The 19,676-nt window shown below is 45.3% G+C and overlaps 1 protein-coding gene across 1 annotated transcript in view; it reads left to right on the top strand.

The window, feature by feature from the left end:
* Positions 1-19,676, top strand: part of ADGRB2 (adhesion G protein-coupled receptor B2) — a gene marked incomplete at both ends in the record, with an annotated part of 200,334 nt that overhangs the window by 30,436 nt on the left and 150,222 nt on the right. The window contains one exon of the mRNA XM_081334490.1: positions 18,008-18,091. Coding sequence (XP_081190616.1) covers positions 18,008-18,091 — 84 coding nt within the window. The remainder of the gene's footprint in view (positions 1-18,007; positions 18,092-19,676) is intronic.

Below are 19,676 nucleotides of genomic sequence, written 5' to 3'. Positions count from 1 at the left end.
TTAGGAAAACCTCGAATGATGCAGGCTTGAAGCAAGTTGCGATCTAGCTCATTTGAAGTAATTGACCAGTGGCCGTTCAGGCCACTGCCCCAACCAGTTAGCAACTCTTCTGAATTCACAGACATACTCCTTTGCGGGGTGACCTCTTTGCCTCAGGCAGTGGCTTTCTTTCTCAGCCATCAGAACTCGGGATTCATCTTCAAACTGACCCCTCAGTTGCTCCGTGAATAGATTAATGTCATGCAATTCAGGAGCCCCCTCATCATGGAGGTTGGTCACCCAGTCAGCCGCTTCCCCCTCTAAGTTTGCTGCTATCACAATCAGCATCATAGCCCCATCCAGGTAGGCATAAGCATAGCGATCCAAATGAGCCCACATGGTTTAGGAAAAAGGCCAACTTCTCGGGATCCCCATCCAAGGTGGGCTTAATGGGAGGTGGCTCAAATCTCAGCAGGACCACTTATGCCTGCTGCTGGGCTTGGGCAGCTTGCTAATCCTGGGGACAGGGCCGAACCACTCTCCAGACTTCTCTTGGCTGGGCTCCGGGACTGGTATCCTGAGGCCATGGCAACAGGCTTGGCTGGGATACAGGGCTCAGTATCGTAGCTGGCTGGGAGTGGGCGAAGCAGCACGGGCTCCAGTGGTTGGGCTGGAGGGGGAGGGAGAGATGGGTAGTTTGGGGCATTTCTTCCCACGGTACCCATCTCCTGGGCAATAGGAATTGTGTCTTTTACCTCCAGCTGGTCGAACTTCTCCTTCAGCTGTTCGAGCGAGGGGCTGTGGACTGCCGACTGAAATCTCCACACTCTGGAGTCGTCCCATCCCATTGAGTCCTTGCCTTTCTTGCCATCCACAGACGAAGAACCTTAGGACGGCAGCAATAAAAGCTCCTCTCCAGCAGTTACAGGAGTGCTCCTGCACTGAGGGGCAGCCTCGGCTTGGAAGAGGTCTGCTAAGGCTGTAGTTCCTTCCTGCGGTACCAGTTTCCCAGGTTGGATCAACCTGGTTTTTGGCCGAGCCCCTGCCAGTGACGCCTCCTCAATGGCTGGAGTGCCAGCCTGCGCTCTGACAGCCTGAGTCCCGTTGCTGCAAGCAATGGTTTCAACTTTCTCCTCCTTCTCAAGTCTTCACTGAGCCTTCACTGCTCTCCCAAAAGTGAGTGTGTAGGCAGTCGGGGCCCAGCACCCCAAAAAATGAAGTTTTTAGGAGACTTGGTTTAATGTCATGGTTCCGACAGACAAATAAACCAGAATTCTGAGGCTTGGAAATTCCTCAAAGAATATGCTTATTGGTACAAAGTATCGGCACATCAAAAGTGAAACCAGGTCTGAATAGACACATAACAGTCCCTAATACAAAGTTAAGAAATCCCAACCCTAAAGCTATGCAAGCTACTACGTTCCCCAATACATCTTCTTGGCGGGCTTTTCACGAAGCGCCCCAGCCTGCAGTCCTGTTTAGTCTAGCAAATAACCTGGTAAACCCCCTTCCTCCGTGCTATGTGTCAACTGAAAATGAGGAGGGAAAATGGCTGCAGCCACGCTCATTTTCAAAGTTGACAATGTCCTTGAGAGGATGACATTTTGACCACCTCCCTTTAGATACCCTTATTGGCCATACATTTATCCCATTCTTTTATAGGAGACCAGACTGAGCCCGAGGGAGGGGTCAAACACATCATAAGCCCGTGGTGGCGAACCTATGGCACTCGTGCCACAGGTGGCATGCAGAGCCCTCTCTGTGGGCACACGCCCCGTTACCCCTGTCCTAGGCCTTCAGCTGGGTTTTATAAAACCTTTTCGCTTTAGGCCTCTGCCACCATGTGCAAAAAAAAAGTTTCAATCAATCAATTTCAACTTCTCATGGGGAAAAAAAAGATCTTGCAAAGTTGGAATTGATTGATTGAACTTTTTAGTCCCACTCAGTCTGCCGTTACCATCGCAGCCATGCCCACCCGATGGGCCATGCCCACCCAATGGGCACACCCACCCAATGGGCCATGCCCACCCGACACCTGACAATACATAAGTGGGTTTTGGGTTGCAGTTTGGGCACTCGGTCTCTAAAAGGTTCACCATCACTGCCATAAGCCATGAGTCCCTGTGCCCCCGCAAGAGATCTAAGTCCAGCCCACCTTGCCTGCCTTCTTAACTCCTACACATTTCCCTTGACTGTTAGTAGCTCAGATTTTTGTAGAGTGCCGAAGCTTGCAATAAAACTTTACACTCATTTGAACTGCCTGAATCTCCTGATTTCCCTGTCACTTGTCACCTTTCTTGAAAACAGGGTGGGTGTTTGTCAACATAATTCTGTTGGGTAGATTATTCAGGAGTCCCGAATCTCTTAAGTTGGGTCAGCAGTTTTGGGAAAAGTTGTAAAGCTACATTGCATTCTTCCTGTTGGTTTTATTCTTTGCTATCAGCATTCCCCGATTAAGTTATTGTGGCCCAACGCTGCTCCCTTGGCGCTTTGCTACGTTCCTAATAGATCCTTCAGCCTCTGGGATGACCCTCTGTCGCTCTTTTCCTGGCTCATTTCCTTTCATCACTGCTCATTTTTGCTTCTGTCGATCATTGGGTGACACTGTATGGCCCCCATTACCTCTGCAGAGAGAGCCACATGGCTCTTCCAGTTTTTTCGGTTACAAGCACCCTGTAGAAGCCAGGACCACGTTACAGTGTTTCTCAGACAGGAAGTCAAAGGATGAATCCCGTTCTGTGAACTGGATTTTTTCTTTTTTTTAATGTGTCTGTTTATTATTCTGGCCAGAGATGGATTATTACAGATTTTGAAGCCAGGAGTTTTGAACTTCTGGGGTGGCAATGTGGTGTTCCCGAAACAGAATCACTGCCAAGGTTCCTGCCTTTTATTCTCCAAATCTATCTCTGCTCCTCTTTGACCCAGCCAAGTTTCTGCTTAGAGATCTTTCTAGAAGAGGCTTTATCAACTGGCTACAACACTTTTTTTTCATCTGGATGGGTCGTTTTTTAGCAGCTGCAGAAACCGATAGCAAAGTTTTTGCTGCTTTTTTTGGCTGTGTTGGAAAATGCCGCGTTTGCTTGCTTGATTTATTCTCCCAGCTGTATCCAACTTACTTAGATCTGGGAGGGATTCTTGAGACCATCAAGTCCAGCCTCTTTTCCTTTTAACACTCCCTTTTGTATGACCCTGTAGTTCTTATTTGGGGTGGAATCAGGGCAACTGGATGAAGCTGAACATTTACTGGCTGGATGTCCTTCCTGATGCCTATGTGGAGTTCACAGCAGAGGGTTGTTGTTTTTTTCCTTTGTGCTCTAGGAAAGAAACATCTGCCATTACCTAGGATTGAACTCTCAGCCTTTCAAGAGGGAAGTGAACGTCTTCACCACCAGGCCACCAGGCCACTCCAAATCCAGCCTCTTACTCTATGAAGGAGTCCACATTAAACATCCCAGAGAGATGCCTGAACATATCTTGCAAAAGAGAGACCAACACTTCTCTGGGTGGATTGGTTTCACCACCAGCCCTGCCGTTCAAAATAGTTTTCCACTATGCAACCAGAATGCCCTTCCTTTAATTTAAACCCATTATTCTGGTTTTACACTCCGGAACGATGGAAAACAGGTCCTGAATGTCTTCTGTGCAACACTCTTCTTACCCAGGTATTTGGAAGGAGCTACCATAACCCTAGTCCCAGTTTGATCTTCTCCAGGCAAATACTGCCAGTTTCCTTATTTATTTTTTCAGCTTCTTGTCAAAACTCAGTACACCAGTGGCTCCTCAGTGTATGTTTGTTTGTTAGTGTTGGAAAATCAGTGAGAAATCACACAGCTGTTGTTTGGCAGTTTGCCAGCAAGTTTTACTGGCACAATTTTAGGAGGGCTCCCCGAGTGACAAAATACGGTTTGAGCAGCTGCCTGTCTATCCCAGTTTTCTAGGCAAAGCATCCTGGAATTTGTTTGCTATTTATTAAGGTCATACCTTGCCCTTGCATTAGAGAAAAAAAAAGAGCACTCAAGAGAGTTAACAATAAAAGCCTGATAAAGTAGCAGGGCTATGGTGAAAACTTGGCCAATAAAGCACAGCTCATAAAATCTTAATGGTACCTGCCTCCACCAGCTTAAAGCACACAGGAGCAACAGGATTATTGAAATACCTGAGCCGGGCCTAAATAAAAATATTTTTATCTGCTGGTGGCAAACAGTGGGAATGGAGCTCCTTGGATCTCAGTGGGTGGACGTTTCAAAGATTTGGTTTCGGAGCAACTATCAAAAAGGCCCTGTCTCATACTGCTGCATTGTACTTAATGGACCAATAGGCAAAGAAGCTGTTATAATGGATAGAAGAGAATATTTATAACTAAGGGTTGGATTTGGGGCTCCTTGCTGCTCTCTGAGCTTGGTTGTTTTCTTTCAGATGTTTCATTACCCAACTAGGCAACATCTTCAGTGCTAGAAGAGAGTGGGGTTGTTGTAGCTGTTTATAAGAAAGGAATTGTGGCCTGTCTACATCAAATCCTTGTTAGGCTAAATATACTTTGTTTCCTTAGATCAGACATGTCAAACACAAGGCCCAGGGGCCGGATCCGGCCCGTGAAGTGGCTTCATGCGGCCCGCGAAGCCATCCTGGAAACAGTGAGGGAACGGCCCCAACTGGCAGACCCTCCTTCTGCCAGAGACCCTCAGATCTGTCCCACTCCTGCCCAGGCCCTCATAGGCACCCTTGATGCCAACGATGTAGAGCTGGCCACGCCCACCCAGTAGGCCATACACACTCTAGCCACGCCCACCCAGTAGGCCATGCCCACCCAGGCCACACCCACCCGGCCCCCTGAGGGCAACCGCAATGCTGATGCGGCCCTCAATGAAATTGAGTTTGACACCCCTGCCTTAGATGTTCATTGCACGATTTAGCCTCCACAGCCTGTATCATCTTTGTTGCTCTACTCTGCACTCTTTCTAGGATCATCTATCTTTCTTTCTCTTGTCTTTTCTTGACTGATTCGGAAGTAGAGGTCTGGGTGGAATATAACACCAGATTTGTCTCTATTGTGCTCCAACACATCTGCACATGTACATTTTTTATGGGCAGTTGCTTCAACCACAAGATTGTTTCCCAAAGTCTCTCTCTCTCTCTCTCTCTTTTCCCCTCTGAAAGACGTTTCTAAAGCAAATAAAGACATTTCTCTTTCATCCTGATGAATAGGCACCACTAGGTAAAAATGCAGGGGAGTTTTTATCTGTGGAGCCATGCACAATGCTAAAAGCACTTTAGGTATCTTTGGGATAGTTTAGCCTGAAGCCTTTCAAGCTCCATAAACATGTAATAGTGTTGACACCTTTTGAACAGGAGCAAAGCAATCAACAGATTTTCATAGAGTAAGTAGTCAGAGATGTGTGGGAATAGTTTGGTTGCTTTAACCATGCCAAGAAGTGGCAGTTCATTTCTGCAAAAAGCAGAAATATGATTTTCAACTTGCTAGGGTTTTGTAAGTGGTTAGAATTTAACAAATAGCCAATGGAAAAAGCCCATTTTCTTTCTACAATAAAAGTGAAGTGAGGCAATGCTTTGGCCATCCTGCAGAGATTCTTTACAAAGGGACAACGGGATCATTGTAGAATTGGGAGGGACCCTAAGCATCATTTAGTCCAACTCTTGCAGTGAGTAAAATGGTACAGGAGTCTCTGTGGGTTCGCTACTCATAGCAAAGTTTGGGGAGGCGGTACTTGTCTCCGTTTCTAGGCCCTTGAGCCAGTGCTATCCAGAGATGTTTCCTCAGTCATGTGGCTAGCATGACATCACACCACAGTGTGGCCTACATGGCTAAACATGGAGCACTATTACCTTCCCACTGAAGTTGTAACTATCTACTTGCATTTGCATGCTTTTGAACTGCTAGGCTGGCAGGAGCTGAGGTGAGTAATGGGAGCTCACCACACTACACAATGCTTGGGTCTTGAACTTGGGCTGTCAGCTTTCCAGCTGGCAAGCCTAGTGTCGTAACTGCTAAGCCATTAGTAAGAAAACTAATTAAACCATCCATACTTTCCAGCCCTTCTTAAAAAAAAAAGCTTCCGGAAATGAAGAACCCACAACCTCCATAGGTAAGCTTTACCAATATTGTACAGATCTTATTCTCAGCAAGTTTTCTTTATGTTGAAATGAAATGCAGACAGCTGCAACTTGTATTGTTATTTCTGATCCTAGTTTTTGTGGCAATAGAAAACATTTCCTGATTATCTTGGTCATAGGGAATGGTCAAATAAGAGGCAGCATAGTCCATAACAGACAATGGGTGGGGCAAGAGGCTGAGACGAGACCTTTCCTACGTTCTTGGGCTATAAAGGAAATGGGAGAATTATATTTTCATACTTGTAAGATTCTGTTAATGTAACTGTCATGGTTCTGATAGATAGAGCCAGATAAATGAGAACTCCGAGGCTAAAGGCTTCTTCAAAGAACATGTTTATGAGATACAAAATATTGGCATAGTCAAAAGTGAAACCAAGTCTAAAATTCCCTCCGAAGAGTTACACTATTACAAAGTCAAACTTCCCACCCCAGTGCTATGCAATCAGCTATGTTCCCCAATAGAACAGTTTGGCCAACACTCTAGCATAATCGGTAGAATGACCTTGGTTCCCACAGGACACAGAATTGTTTAGACTAGCAAAAATCCTCAGCAACCCATCCCGTTCACATGGCAACTTACAACAAGCAAGATGGCTACACCCAGGTACATTGTAGAGCTCACAGTAACCTTATAATAAAGTAGAATTAGGTCATCTGGTAGGTTTTCTGTTTAGTAAGACAGGCACCTTTTTGGGGGGGGTACCTGAATATGGCTATCATGTCTCTCCGTCGTCTTTTCTCCACTCTGAATGTTCCCTATTCCTTCAGTCTCTTCTCATAGGGCATTATCTTAGTTGCACTTTTATCTTATTTGCCTTTTCCTGGACCTGCTCTAACTAATGTTATATTCTTCTGGAAAGGTTACATTCTTCTAGATAGGGTCTCACCAGCACAGAGTAAGGAGAAGAATTTCACCTGACTTTGCAACAGTGCTGCTCCTAATGCAGTTTAGTAGTGTGTTAGCCTTAAGAGTAACAGTCTCACAGTTCTGGCTTATGCTCACAGTGTTTTCAATGACCCACACTCAAATTCTTCAGTGTAGTATTTCTGATTCCTCCCAACTTGTATGCGGTGGTGGAATCTGGAGCTGAAAGGAGTGAAAAGGCTGGCTGATGGAGAGGAGACGTCTGAAAGGAGTGTTCCTTCCTAAAACTTTGCAGCATTTATCTAGTAATTGTCTAGTGAGTGTTTTAGTCTGGCAAGATTCCTATCTGTAGACAAGCAGCAATAAACATACCAGTCTGATCAGCTCCTGGTGTTGTTCTCTGGTTCCTTGCATCTGACCGTAGGCGGGCTCTACATTTTTTCTTCTCTATCAAAGGACATCTCCTTTCTTTCCACTCAGTCTTCCAGCTTGTCCAGATTCAGTTGACATCATGTGTTTTTCATCCTTGCATGTTAGCTATCTATGTTATCCATAAATTTGGCAAGCAGTCCCTTATCTTACTCATTAATAAAATGTTGAATGATACTGTCCCGAAGACTGATGCCAGTGGAAACCCACTGGCTATTACTTACCATCTCAATGTAAACCCTTTAATGTGAATCTACCTTCTAGTGCCATCCAAACTAGAGTTTAAGTTTCCCTTTCCTCTGTGCTGATGAGATTACCTAACCTGGTACAAGCAGTCCTTGACTTAGACCAGGGGTCTGCAACCTTGACAACTTTAAGACTTGTGGACTTCAGCTCCCAGAATTCCTCAGCCAGCTAAAGTCCACAAGTCTTAAAGTTGTCAAGGTTGCAGACCCCTGACTTAGACCATTTGTTTAGTGACTGTTCAAAGTCACAACATTGAAAAAGCTACCGATAACCAGTCTACACTTACAGCTGTTGCAGCGTCTCCTCAGTCACATGTTCATGATTTGGGAGCTTGGCAACTGGCATGTGTTTACCATGGTTGCAGCATTCTGGAGTCACGTGATTGCTAATTGTGACCTTCCCAGATGGCTTCTGACAAGGACAGCCAATGGGGAAGCCAACAGGGAAGGTCACAAAGAGCAACCATGTGATGTCTCATTTACTATCCCTAGCCAAAAGTTGTAAATCTGGGTATGGCCATGTGATGCTTAGTGACTGCACTGCTTAACAGTGAATTTTCTAGTCCCAGTTGTGATCCTACGTTGTGGACTAGCTGGAATGAAAATCTTGCAGGAACACAAACAAGCTCACTAAACACCCATCAATTATTCTGATATTCTTTAGCCCATCCCTTCTATTCAGTTTATCTTGCTCTCCTCCCCCCCCCCTCAGATTTGCTTGCTTTCCACAAAGGCTGTCACTCACGGCTGTTATTATTTAAGGCAACTATGAAGCCTCGATGGACAGTTTTGCTTGGGAGCACTGCAGTTTCTCATTTAGAATTATTTTCTTAAGTGAAGTGGGGGGGGGGGGAGAGATCCTAGTGGGTGTCAAGGGGATTAAAAAGACACATTGCTTATCCATGAGAACATTGAAAACCTAAGGAGTTGCCAGCCAAAGGGAAACTCCTAACTCACTGGTTAGCATGAGAAGACCCTTTACATCTCCGTGTCAGTGCTCTTTCTGATTTTCATCCAGATTGGTTTGCTGTGCTTGGGAGAGTATCGAATCTGAATGAATCAGGCATCTTACAGTTTTGCATCACATGCAGATTTCAGCACAGACAGAGTTTCTTCAATGACAGGCCCTTCTCTACAGTTTGTTTATGTATCCAGAAGGAGTTGCAGATAAAACCCACTATTCTGGGCTTGGAAAATTCCATTTTCCCCAAATTATTCTATTTTCCTCTGAAAGACCCCAATCCAGCTGTTCTAAAAAGATGATCAAGTAGGACCATTGCAGGTGAAAAATGGAACATTCCAAACAATGCTGGAACAATCTTTCCTTGAAATTGTGAGATTTTTTCCCCCGTCTCTAATCCTAACTCTAGGAAGTTGTTGGCCAGGGAACATGAGCGAAGAGAACGTCTTTTTCTACCGTAGATTCTAAACTGGGAAAAAGCGTCAAGGCTCTTCTTCCCCTCCCCCCTTTTAGGCTTACAGCTGAGTGTGCATCTTTCTCGTGCTCTTAGATTTTCCTGTTAATTTCACGCAAAGTGCTCTTGATGGATCTCTTGTTATTTTTTGTGAGCTATGCCATAAATTTGCGACATCTCACTGTAGCAATCTGTTAAGTGCATGTTAGAGGTGGGGGAGGATGAAGAAGGACAAGCTGCTGCTGAGCTAGACAACCATGTGCAGGCGAAGAAGTGTAACTCTGCTTTATGATGTGGTGAGCGGGTTCTGCTTGTAGGTTGTGTTTCCATCTTATGCTAATTACCTATGGAGAGGAAGCCAAGAAGGAGGTTATACACTGCTGACACTCCACCAACTTGTGTTTATTTAATTTTCATGTGCCTTTTTGCTGGCAGAGAGTGCCTGGTGGAGTGACAATAGGGACAGCAAATGTCTACCTATCTGGCTACTGTATTCAGACATAGCCAAGTCAGTTAAAGATTGGCCATGTTTACACAACAGACTCAACATGGTTAGATTTTTACCTTGATGTCTACCCTCAAATAGTGGGCAAGGTCAAAAGATGAAGAACTACTTCAGTGTGTTTAACACTTGTTGGGATACATACAGAATCTTGTAACCTATGCAAGGAATTTTGCAAGCTAACTTTTAGTAACTGGATTAAGGTGGAATCTCTTTGAATCATCTGAAAGGCTTCCTTAGATATTTCTGAGTTAAGGCATCAGCTGACGTGCTTTCTGCTTCCTGATTCCTTCTGTCTACTCTTCCTTCCATTTCTTGTAATGTAGGTTGTTGCGTGAACGCTGGCCAGTTGGTGACTTTGTGGTTTAACTTCTTGTGCAAAACCGGAAAATGAATTAATTCAGTGATCGGGTTAAATGTATTGTGTGAAACCAGTCTTTCTCTCTTTCTCTCTTATTCTGGTTTATTGTTTACTCTGCTGTTTGAATTAACTTTAGAGGATGAGGGTGCTTTAATTCAATACTCCTTCTTAAGAAATGATATGCAATTATCTAAGGGACCTTTTTTCGTACTTGAAAGATTTTTTCCTCCCTTGAAAAGGAGAGGAACTGCTTTGGTGCAGTCTTCTGCCTCAACTAGTTCTGAGTTTAGAATTGAACTAGGATCAATATAAGTTGAGCCTTTCCAAACTAGGAGAGTTTGTATTCTAGATTCCTCCATTTACCAGTTTCAGTTTATTCTTTATTGATCAGTCAAATAAACATATTGTCATAATGTGTTATCCGATAGTAAAATAGGGCAAAACTAACAGAGTATTACAACATCCAAATATTTGACAAAATAATCATCCCCTTCCTCACAATCTGATCTACCCACAACATTCATTCAGCTATAAATTCTACTCTGGGCTGCAACCTTGCATGTCTTGTCCAAGGTTGTTTTATACAAGTTGATTGATATTCTCCTGCATTTTTGGTTTTTCTATTATTTTTTTAAAAAAATCTTATTTGTATTTTTATTATGGTTATGCTGTTTAATTCTCACTGTGCTTGCACACCACTCAGATTCACATTCTGTGAGATGGTCAGCTGTGTGAATCTGACAAATAAATAAATAAGTAAAATGGGTGTCCCAGTGCCTGAAGGGGAAACACCCCCCCCACCCCCCCAGCTCTTTCCAAAAAGCTAGGAGAGTGGGGGAATGCCGGATCTTCCCCCTCGTGAGAGAGGGAGAAATTGCTGACTGTCCAAGTGCTGAGACCCTGAAGGAGGTAGGTTAGCCCAGAGGTCCCCAACCTTTTGGGCACCAGGGACCGCTTCCGTGGAGAAAGGTTTTTCCGTGGACCAGAGAATGTGTGGTTTTGTATGCTGCCTGCATCCCACGGATGGGGCTTTGCTTGTTTGTGTGGACCGGTTCCTGGCATGCCAGTCCACGGATCAGGGGTTGGGGACCCCTGGGTTAGCCTGTTGAGGGTGTCCAAGTGAGCTCCCCTGCCAGTGTGACTTTGAAGACAGGTAGTCCTCAATTTATGCCAGTTCACTTAGTGACCATTTGAAGTTACAACGGCGCTGAAAAAAGTGACTTCTGACCATTTTTCACACATGACTGTTCTGAACCAGCCTGCTACCGGCCTTGCAGAAAGGCAACCCCTGTACAAACGGCAGAGGCTGGAGAGCGTCTGAAGCTGGAAGGCGTCTGCCAAGATTTATTACACAAACAACAGAACAAGAAACAAAACACTGGAACTGTGATCCTCAAACGGAGCGGTTGCTTTCAGCAACCAGCCCTTCCCCAAACACTCCCTTTATTAGAGTTCAGGGCGTGGCCTCCCTGTGCCTCCTTCCGAGGAGTCCCACAGCCTTTCTCTGCTTGTTCCTGCTTGACTGCCTCCTGCGTCGGGCGTCCTTGAACAGGGCCAGCTGTGGGTCATCATCATCCGCACTGTCGGGCTCGCGCAGCTGAGAAGAGGGCCCTGGCTGGGGGCTCTGCGAAGCCTCCAAGCCATCATCAGCAAGTTCGTCTTCAACACCCTCCTCCTCCCCCTCGTCTGAGTCATCCGAGACATCCGAGCCGGCTGCCGGACCCACAGGCTGGCCCTGAATCACAACAATGACCTTTGCAGCATTCCCTACACAGTCATGTGATTTGCATTCGGGTGTTTGACAACTGGCTCATATTTATGATGGCTGTAGAATCCCTGGGTCACATGATCTCCTATTGCAACCTTCTGACAAGCAAAGTCAATGGGGAAGCCAGATTCACTGCACAACCGTGTGACTCACCTAACAACCTCGGTGATTCGCTTAACAAACGTTGCGATTGGTCTTTCAAATACGCTGAGATCTTTGCCATTTCCGCCAAGTTAGAAACTTTTAAAGTCCATTCTTCTATAGTCGGCAGTTCTTCCTTCTTCCAATATTGCGCTACTAAAAGTCTCGCTGCCGTAATTAAATTCAACATCAGCTTAGTGTCCACAACGGTGGTATCTGTGATAATACCCAATAAAAACAGTTGCAGTGATTCACTTAACAACTCTGGCAAGAAAAGTCGTAAAAATGGGGCAAAGCTCACTTAACAAATTTTCTCACTTAGCCACATAAATTCTGGGCCCAGTTGTGGTTGTAAGTCGAGGACTACCTGTAGTTCTCAGTCCAAGAGGACAGTAGTGATGTCTCCTATTTGTGGTATACCCATGTATGTGGATCCACTCTCAATGGGCAGCCTGATGGAATTGCTCTTCCCTGCTTTCATACATTCAGTCCTCAACTTATGACTTCAGTTGGGACCAAAGCTTCCATTGCTAAGCAAGGTGATATACATCATACATCTCTGCCACAGAAGAAGGAGGAGGAGGAGGAGGAGGAGGAAGAAGAAGAAGGAGGAGAAGAAGAAGAAGAAGAAGAAGAAGAAGAAGAAGAAGAAGAAGAAGAAGAAGAAGAAGAAGAAGAAGAAGAAGAAGAAGAAGAGGAGAGGAGGAGGAGGAGGAGGAGGAGGAGGAGGAGGAGGAGGAGGAGGAGGAGGAGGAGGAGGAGGAGGAGGAGGAGGAGGAGGAAGTATGGGAAAGACAGCCCGCAGTATGCAAAGGGAAAAGTATTCAAAGGGCAGTTCCCCACACAATAGGATAGACACCACTTGGCATGGAACAGGAATTATTTGTCACCTGTGTACAAAATCACTTGTCTCCTCTGCCACCTCCTGCTGGATCTATTTTTATTGATGTCGTACCTGCCTCAGTTTGGTTTTCTAAGTAAAAATGATCCTTAGCTCCATTTGTTGAGAAATGTATAGTTTGCTAGAAATCAAGTAACATGGGATGTCACTTAGGGGTGACATGATGGCAGTGTTCCAATATCTCAGGGGCTGCCCCAAAGAAGAGGGAGTCAAGCTATTCTCCAAAGCACCTGAAGTCAGGAGAAGAAGCAACGGATGGAAACTAATCAAGGAGAGAAGCAACCTAGAACTAAGGAGAAACTTCCTGACAGTGAGGACAACTAACCAGTGGAACAACCTGCCTCCAGAAGCGGTGAATGCTCCAACACTGGAAGTTTTTAAAAAGAGACTGGACAGCCATTTGCCTGAAATGGTATAGGGTTTCCTGCCTGAGCAGGGGGTTGGACTAGATGACCTCCAAGGTCCCTTCCAACTCTGTTATTCTATTCTATTCTATTCTATTCTATTCTATTCTATTCTATTCTATTCTATTCTATTCTATTCTATTCTATTCTATTCTATTCTATTCTATTCTATTCTATTCTATTCTATTCTATTCTATTCTATTCTATAGTATTCTGCATTCTATTCTATTCTATTCTATTCTATTCTATTCTATTCCATTCCATTCCATTCCATTCCATTCCATTCCATTCCATTCCATTCCATTCCATTCCATTCTATTCTATTCTATTCCATTCCATTCCATTCCATTCCATTCTATGTGAATTACAGTAGTGTGAAGCCAGAACTGAGGGTTCCCTTGCTCAATTTTCCCAGATAACTTTCCTCCCTTGGTCCCATCCCACTGTCGCTCTGCCTGACCGCATTCTTCTCCCAGGGAAACGACCTTGAAGACTTGGTTGGTTCTCTCACAGGCTCCCTCCAGGGTTCATGGCAGACTGGCAGTGAGGTGGCAGTTCTGACAATTGGGAAAAGCGATGAAATAGAACTGCAGAGCTCCCCTGACTGGGCTTTGGCCCCTCTGCTCATCATCCTGAGCTAGCTGGGGATTCTGGGAGGGAACGGGAACACTGGCAACAAGTTTGGGGAAGGTTTCCCAAGGCGTGGCTATAAATACCTTGCAGCAAATTATATTTTGTGCTGGATTTGGCAGAGGTCCTTTACAAGCTTCACCTGCAGCTGGTTTCCTCAACGAAGGCACGTTAGACCGGCAGGGGACTAATGGCGTTGTGAATAATTAATTATTAATAATTAATCGTGGCAGGGAAAATTCCTGCATGGAGTTAAAGTGGAACAAAATGGCCCCCTTCCCAGCTCATCTTCCCACAATTGGAATCAGCTGCTAACGAATCGGTTTTGTACCGTCTTGCGTTGAGCTGCTTGACATATTGTCTAAGCTGGACGTTTTCCTTGCTAGGTGTTGATTCAGAATTGAGGCCCTTTGATATGCCAGAGTTTTTAATGCAACTGCACACATTCGTCGTGGCATCTGTTTTATGGCACACAACTCAGGGTACCGTGCTATCCTTGCTGTGATGCTGAATGGATGAATACTGCACAATTTTCGTTCTATTTATATATGTATTTATATCCTGCTGTATTATTTTTAAAAACAGGTCAAGGGGTGAAAATACCTAATACTCCTCCCTCCTCCTATTTTTTCTCAACAACAGCCCTGTGAGGTGGGTTGAGCTGAGAAAGAGTGACTGGGCCAAAGTCACCCAGTCAACTTTCCTGCCTAAAGTGGGACAGGAACTCACAGTCTCCTGGTGACTGACCTAAAGTCACCCATCTGGCTTTCCTTCCTAAAACAGGACTAGAATTCACAGTCCCCTGGTGGCTGGCCCAAAGTCACCCAGCTGACTTTCCTGTCTAAAGTGGAACTAGAACTCACAGTCTCCTTGTTTCTAGGTCAGCATCCTAACCATTGGTCCAAATTGTCTCTCAAACTGGCATTTTTGTAAACTTACTTTTTTCAGACTACAGTAACCGAAGAGTCTGCCTTGGGAGATCCAGAAAGTCAAGATGGTTGCTGTGGTGACTGCACAATTGAAGCCCTGATTATTATTATTATTATTATTATTATTTTGCATGCAACCACCTCAGGCTATGGGAAAAGAGGGAATCACATCCTTACAGCTGCTGTCTTGATGGCTCTGAGTGGAAACCATCTTCTCTTTTGTTGGCATGCCTTGCTATGTATTTGCTTTGCCAAGTGTCTGGCAGTGGCCAGAAGCCAGAAAAAATGGTTCTTTTTAGGAACTAGAGACAATGATCACCCTGATCGGTAAGGAGAATTTTAACTGCAACAAGTAAATTGAGGTAGAAAGACCCCAAAACAACATACCGAACAAGAAGCCTTCCCTTCAGCTGCTGGGAATCCTGTTTAAGAAGCAGAGATACTCCAAGGCCCTTAGTGCACAGTGCTGAGCATTCGGGCCTGTGCAGAAGCCACATCTTAATGAGCCATTTTGACCCTAGTATTTCATGGCCTTGCTTCCCTGCTTATGGTACAACATCCAACCTTGGCTAGATAACTCCGGAATGGGACAGAAAGTTTAATAAGGCAGGGCGCTCTGCAGCTGTGTGAAGATTCCACCCCCCCCCTCTTTTTTTTTTTTAGTAAGAATGAAAGAAACAAACAAGTTCAGAATGATCTACAACAGGGCTTTTCAACCTTTTCACCCATTGCACCACTTTTAGGATATGGCAACATCCGAGTACCACCAGTTGCCTAGCAAGGCGTCGAAAACTTGATGACCCCCCCCAAAAAAAGGAAAAAAGTGATGAAGTACAGGTAGTCCTCGACTTACAACAGTTTGCTTAGTGACTGAAGTTACAGTGGCACTGAAAAAAGTTCCCCCCAAGCCACAGCCGAGCAAGACACCTGCCTGCCCGCCCGGCGGCGTTCTTCCTCCTATCCGAGGTTTTCATTGTTGTGAGCATTTCTTTTTGTTTTTATTGAAAAGTTTTACAATACATTTTATCTTTAACAATCCCCCTTCCCTCCACCCACCCCTACCTAACCCTCCCTATCCCTCCCCCACACTCCCCCCTCCCCCCCCTGACTTCCCAGAGCTAAGTACAAGGTATAAAAACAAAGAACAATCATAAACATCCATATGCTAACAACAATAAACTATTAAGTCTATCGCACTCTAGCTCATATGAAATGACTACAAGCAATACTAATATTACATAAAAGAGGGGGGGGAAGAGAAAAAGCTTATTCAAATGCTAAGTGAAACTTTTTAGTCCCATATTTGTTCTGGATATAATCAATCCACTTTTTCCACTCCATAATATAACGTTCTTGCGAATGATCTTTCAAGTAAGCCGAAATCTTTGCCATTTCCGCCAGGTCAGAAACTTTTAGAGTCCATTCTTCTATAGTCGGCAGTTCCTCCTTCTTCCAATATTGACCTATTAAGAGTCTTGCTGCTGTGATTAAATTCAACATCAACTTAATGTCCACAACAGTTGTGAGCATTTCTGTTGAGGATTGGCAGTGGGGGTGGGGTGAGGGGGGTGTTTGGTTTTTATTTCCCCCCCCTCTGCTGGGTGGTTGCAGCAGGTTTTGGTCACTTCACATGACCCTGAGACACTGTGACCGTACAGTCCAGCTGATCGGCACTTCTTCTGGGCTCAGCAGAAGCGCCAGGATCAGCGCCGAGCTCCAGCTGGAAACTGGTGCTGATCCTGGCACTTCCGCTGAGCCCTGACAGCCCTGCAGCTCTAGCCATCTCTCGCTCAGGCTTGTGCGGTGCTGCCACTGGTTCAGCTCATTCCCCTCCCCCGCTACCACTTTTCTAGGATGGTCGCGTACCACCTGCCAGGTGACAATGTACCACAGGTGGTACACGTACCACTGGTTGAAAAGCCCTGATCTACAAGTTTCTAGACCAAGTATGGGCAATTCATTTTCCCAAAGGGCCACATGAGAAATTGAGACTGTTGTGGTTGGCCGAACAAATGTAACCTGGTTTGATGTTCTCAAACTTCATCACCTCAGCTCCTTAGATTGCTCCAGGCAAGGGGTGAGCCCTGTACAGGCACAGAAATGTGCTTTCTCTCTTCCTCCTTCAGTGGCTGCCAGCTGGCTGAAGGAGTACATGGTGACTGTGCAGAACCAGACCTGACTCGGCTTCTTTTCCTGCCCCCACGGTGGGCTTATTCACATTGGATGACTAATTTTTGATTGACCTCACATGGGCAGGACAGGACAACTGAATGGCTAGGTGTGGCCCAGGGGCATAAAATGCTGAGATCTATTTTAGATATTTCCCTAATATGAAGGGGAGATAAGTCCCTAACTCCTTGAAATACAATTTTATGTAGCATATGGCAATGTTACATTAGCCCGGAGACTACAGTGTTAATACAAAGTAGTTGTTTGGCTGAATACCTATTTGGGTAGTTTAGAAACAGTCCCATGAATATCATTCTTGTCACTAAATCCTATTATAAGTTGGTTTCACTGGATATTTTAGAATTTTAGACTTGAAAAATGGAACGCTACACACTCATTTACACACACACTTCATCTTATAAACACTTTGGCATCCCTCTCCATCTTTTTTATCCTCGGTCCAAGTGATGTAGGGCTGGCTATTTGTGCTGATGCCTGTAATTATCTCTGAGACCCTTTGCCTGATGCTGCTTATCTTCAGATCTCTTCCCAGATTCATTTTTTTTGGTTATATCTTTGACATATGGAAATTGACTCAGCCTTCCATCCTTCCGAGGTAGGTAAAATGAGGACCCAGATTGTTGGGGGCAATTAAGCTGACTTTGTAATAATGCCGCTTGGGGGTGTGTGTGAAAGCCCTAATAAGCAGGCATATACATAGAATGAAGGCTACTGCTAAGCTTGTAAGCCGCCCTGAGTCTTCGGAGAAGGGCGGGATATAAATGGAATTAAAATTTAAAAAAAAATGACTCTAACATATCACTGTGAAATAAGGAATGCTTTCTGCGGTTGCATTCCTTTTCATCCCCCTTTCTCTTCTTCCTGCCATTTTGAGGACCCTCCTGGTTTAAAGATTACACTGAATAGCTTGGGCAGTGTCTTGTTTCATGTGCTAAAGCGCATGAACACTGCTGTGGCTGATGCGGATATCCTGATGAAATGCTAGTAGAACCGGAAGTATTTTGTCTCCTGAGAAGACATTTGCACAGACCCTCTTCTCCCTGGTGTGAAAGTCTCCACTGGCTCCCCATGCTCTGAGGCTTGCACCCCTGCTCACAGTTCTCTCCATCTTTTTAGGTAACGGTGTGCAAGAGGATCAGAAGGTGAAAACCCAGTGGCCACGATCTGCAGATGAACCTGGAGTGTACATGGCACAAACAGGTAATCGTCTTTGGTCAAGTCATGGTTGAAAAACTCACCAAATTTTCCTGCTGAAATTTTATTTATTTATTTTTATTTTATTTTATTACATTTATATACCGCCCTTTCCCGGAGGACTCAGGGCGGTTTACAGGGTAATTAAAAACCAAAAATACAAAAGTTAAAAACCAAGTTTAAAAAAGATTAAATTTATCCCTGTATAAATAAAACCCCAATTAAAATAAATTAATCCTCAGCCTGGGCCAGAGAGCTCGAAGAGCCAGGTCTTCAGGCCCCGGCGGAATGAACGGAGGTCGGGGGCAGTCCTCAGCTCCACTGGCAGCTGGTTCCAAAGGGCAGGCTGAGAAGGCCCTACCCCTGGGTGTTACCCGCCGGCAATCTCTTACTGGTGGCACCCTGAGAAGACCCTCCCTGTGGGAGCACACTGGACGAAGGGAACTTGATGCTGGCAGCAGGTGTTCCCTCAGATATCCCGGACCCAAGCCATGTAGGGCTTTATAGGTCATCACCAGCACCTTGAATTTCACCCGGAGGGCAACCGGAAGCCAATGCAGCTCGCGGAGTAGAGGTGTTATGTGGGAGTATCGGGAGACCCCCATCACAACTCGCGCGGCCGCATTCTGCACCAGTTGAAGCCTCCGAGTGGTCCTCAAGGGCAGCCCCATGTAGAGAGCGTTGCAGTAGTCCAAACGGGAGGTCACGAGCGCATGAGTGACTGTGCGTAGGGCATCTCGGTCCAGATAGGGTCGCAACTGGCGCACCAGGCGAACCTGGGCAAAAGCCCCCCTGGTCACAGCTCCTATATGGTCTTCAAAATTGAGTCAAGTGAATCCAGGAGGAATTGTAACCCTTTGCATAGTTTTGAACAAAGGGGGGGGGGAATAGCCCTGTGGCATAATCTTAAAGAGAGGATTAAGAAAATAAAAGGAGCTTTCCAACTGAGTTTAATTCCTTGCAGGGATTGGCTGTTTCCCTCTTCTGAAGTACTTCCTCAACTTTCCAGTCTTGCCTACAGCATGGGGATTTCCTGATAGACTTCCATGCGAGAGCCGACTAGCTCAGAGCAGCTTAGGTGGCTTGAGAAGTAGCCAGCCTTCCCAATCCAATATGTTAATCAAATAAGTGAATAAGTCTGCTAAGGGCTACTACATGCCTGAGCTGAAGAAAGGCGGGAAGGGAGTAAGAAAAGGAAGGAAGAGTGAAAGAGAATGAAATAGGAAGGAAACAGAAAGAGGCAGGAAGGGAGGGAGGGAGGGAGGGAATTGAGAGATGGTACGGGAGAGATGGAGAGAGAAGAAGGAAGGAAGGAAGGAAGGAAGGAAGGAAGGAAGGAAGGAAGGAAGGAATTGGGAGATGGTATGGGAGAGATGGAAAGAGAGGAAGGAAGGAAGGAAGGAAGGAAGGAAGGAAGGAAGGAAGGAAGGAAGGAAGGAAGGAAGGAAGGAAGGAAAGGAGGGAGGGAGGGAATTGAGAGATGGTATGGGAGAGATGGAGAGAGAAGAAGGAAGGAAGGAAGGAAGGAAAGGAGGGAGGGAATTGAGAGATGGTATGGGAGAGATGGAGAGAGCAGGAAGGAAGGAAGGAA

The sequence above is a fragment of the Vipera berus genome, assembly GCF_964194415.1.
Source record: "Vipera berus genome assembly, chromosome: 9".
In the NCBI taxonomy this organism is placed as follows: domain Eukaryota; kingdom Metazoa; phylum Chordata; class Lepidosauria; order Squamata; family Viperidae; genus Vipera; species Vipera berus.
The sequence above is the reverse complement of the archived record's forward strand: the minus strand, read 5'-3'. Positions and strand labels throughout refer to the sequence as shown.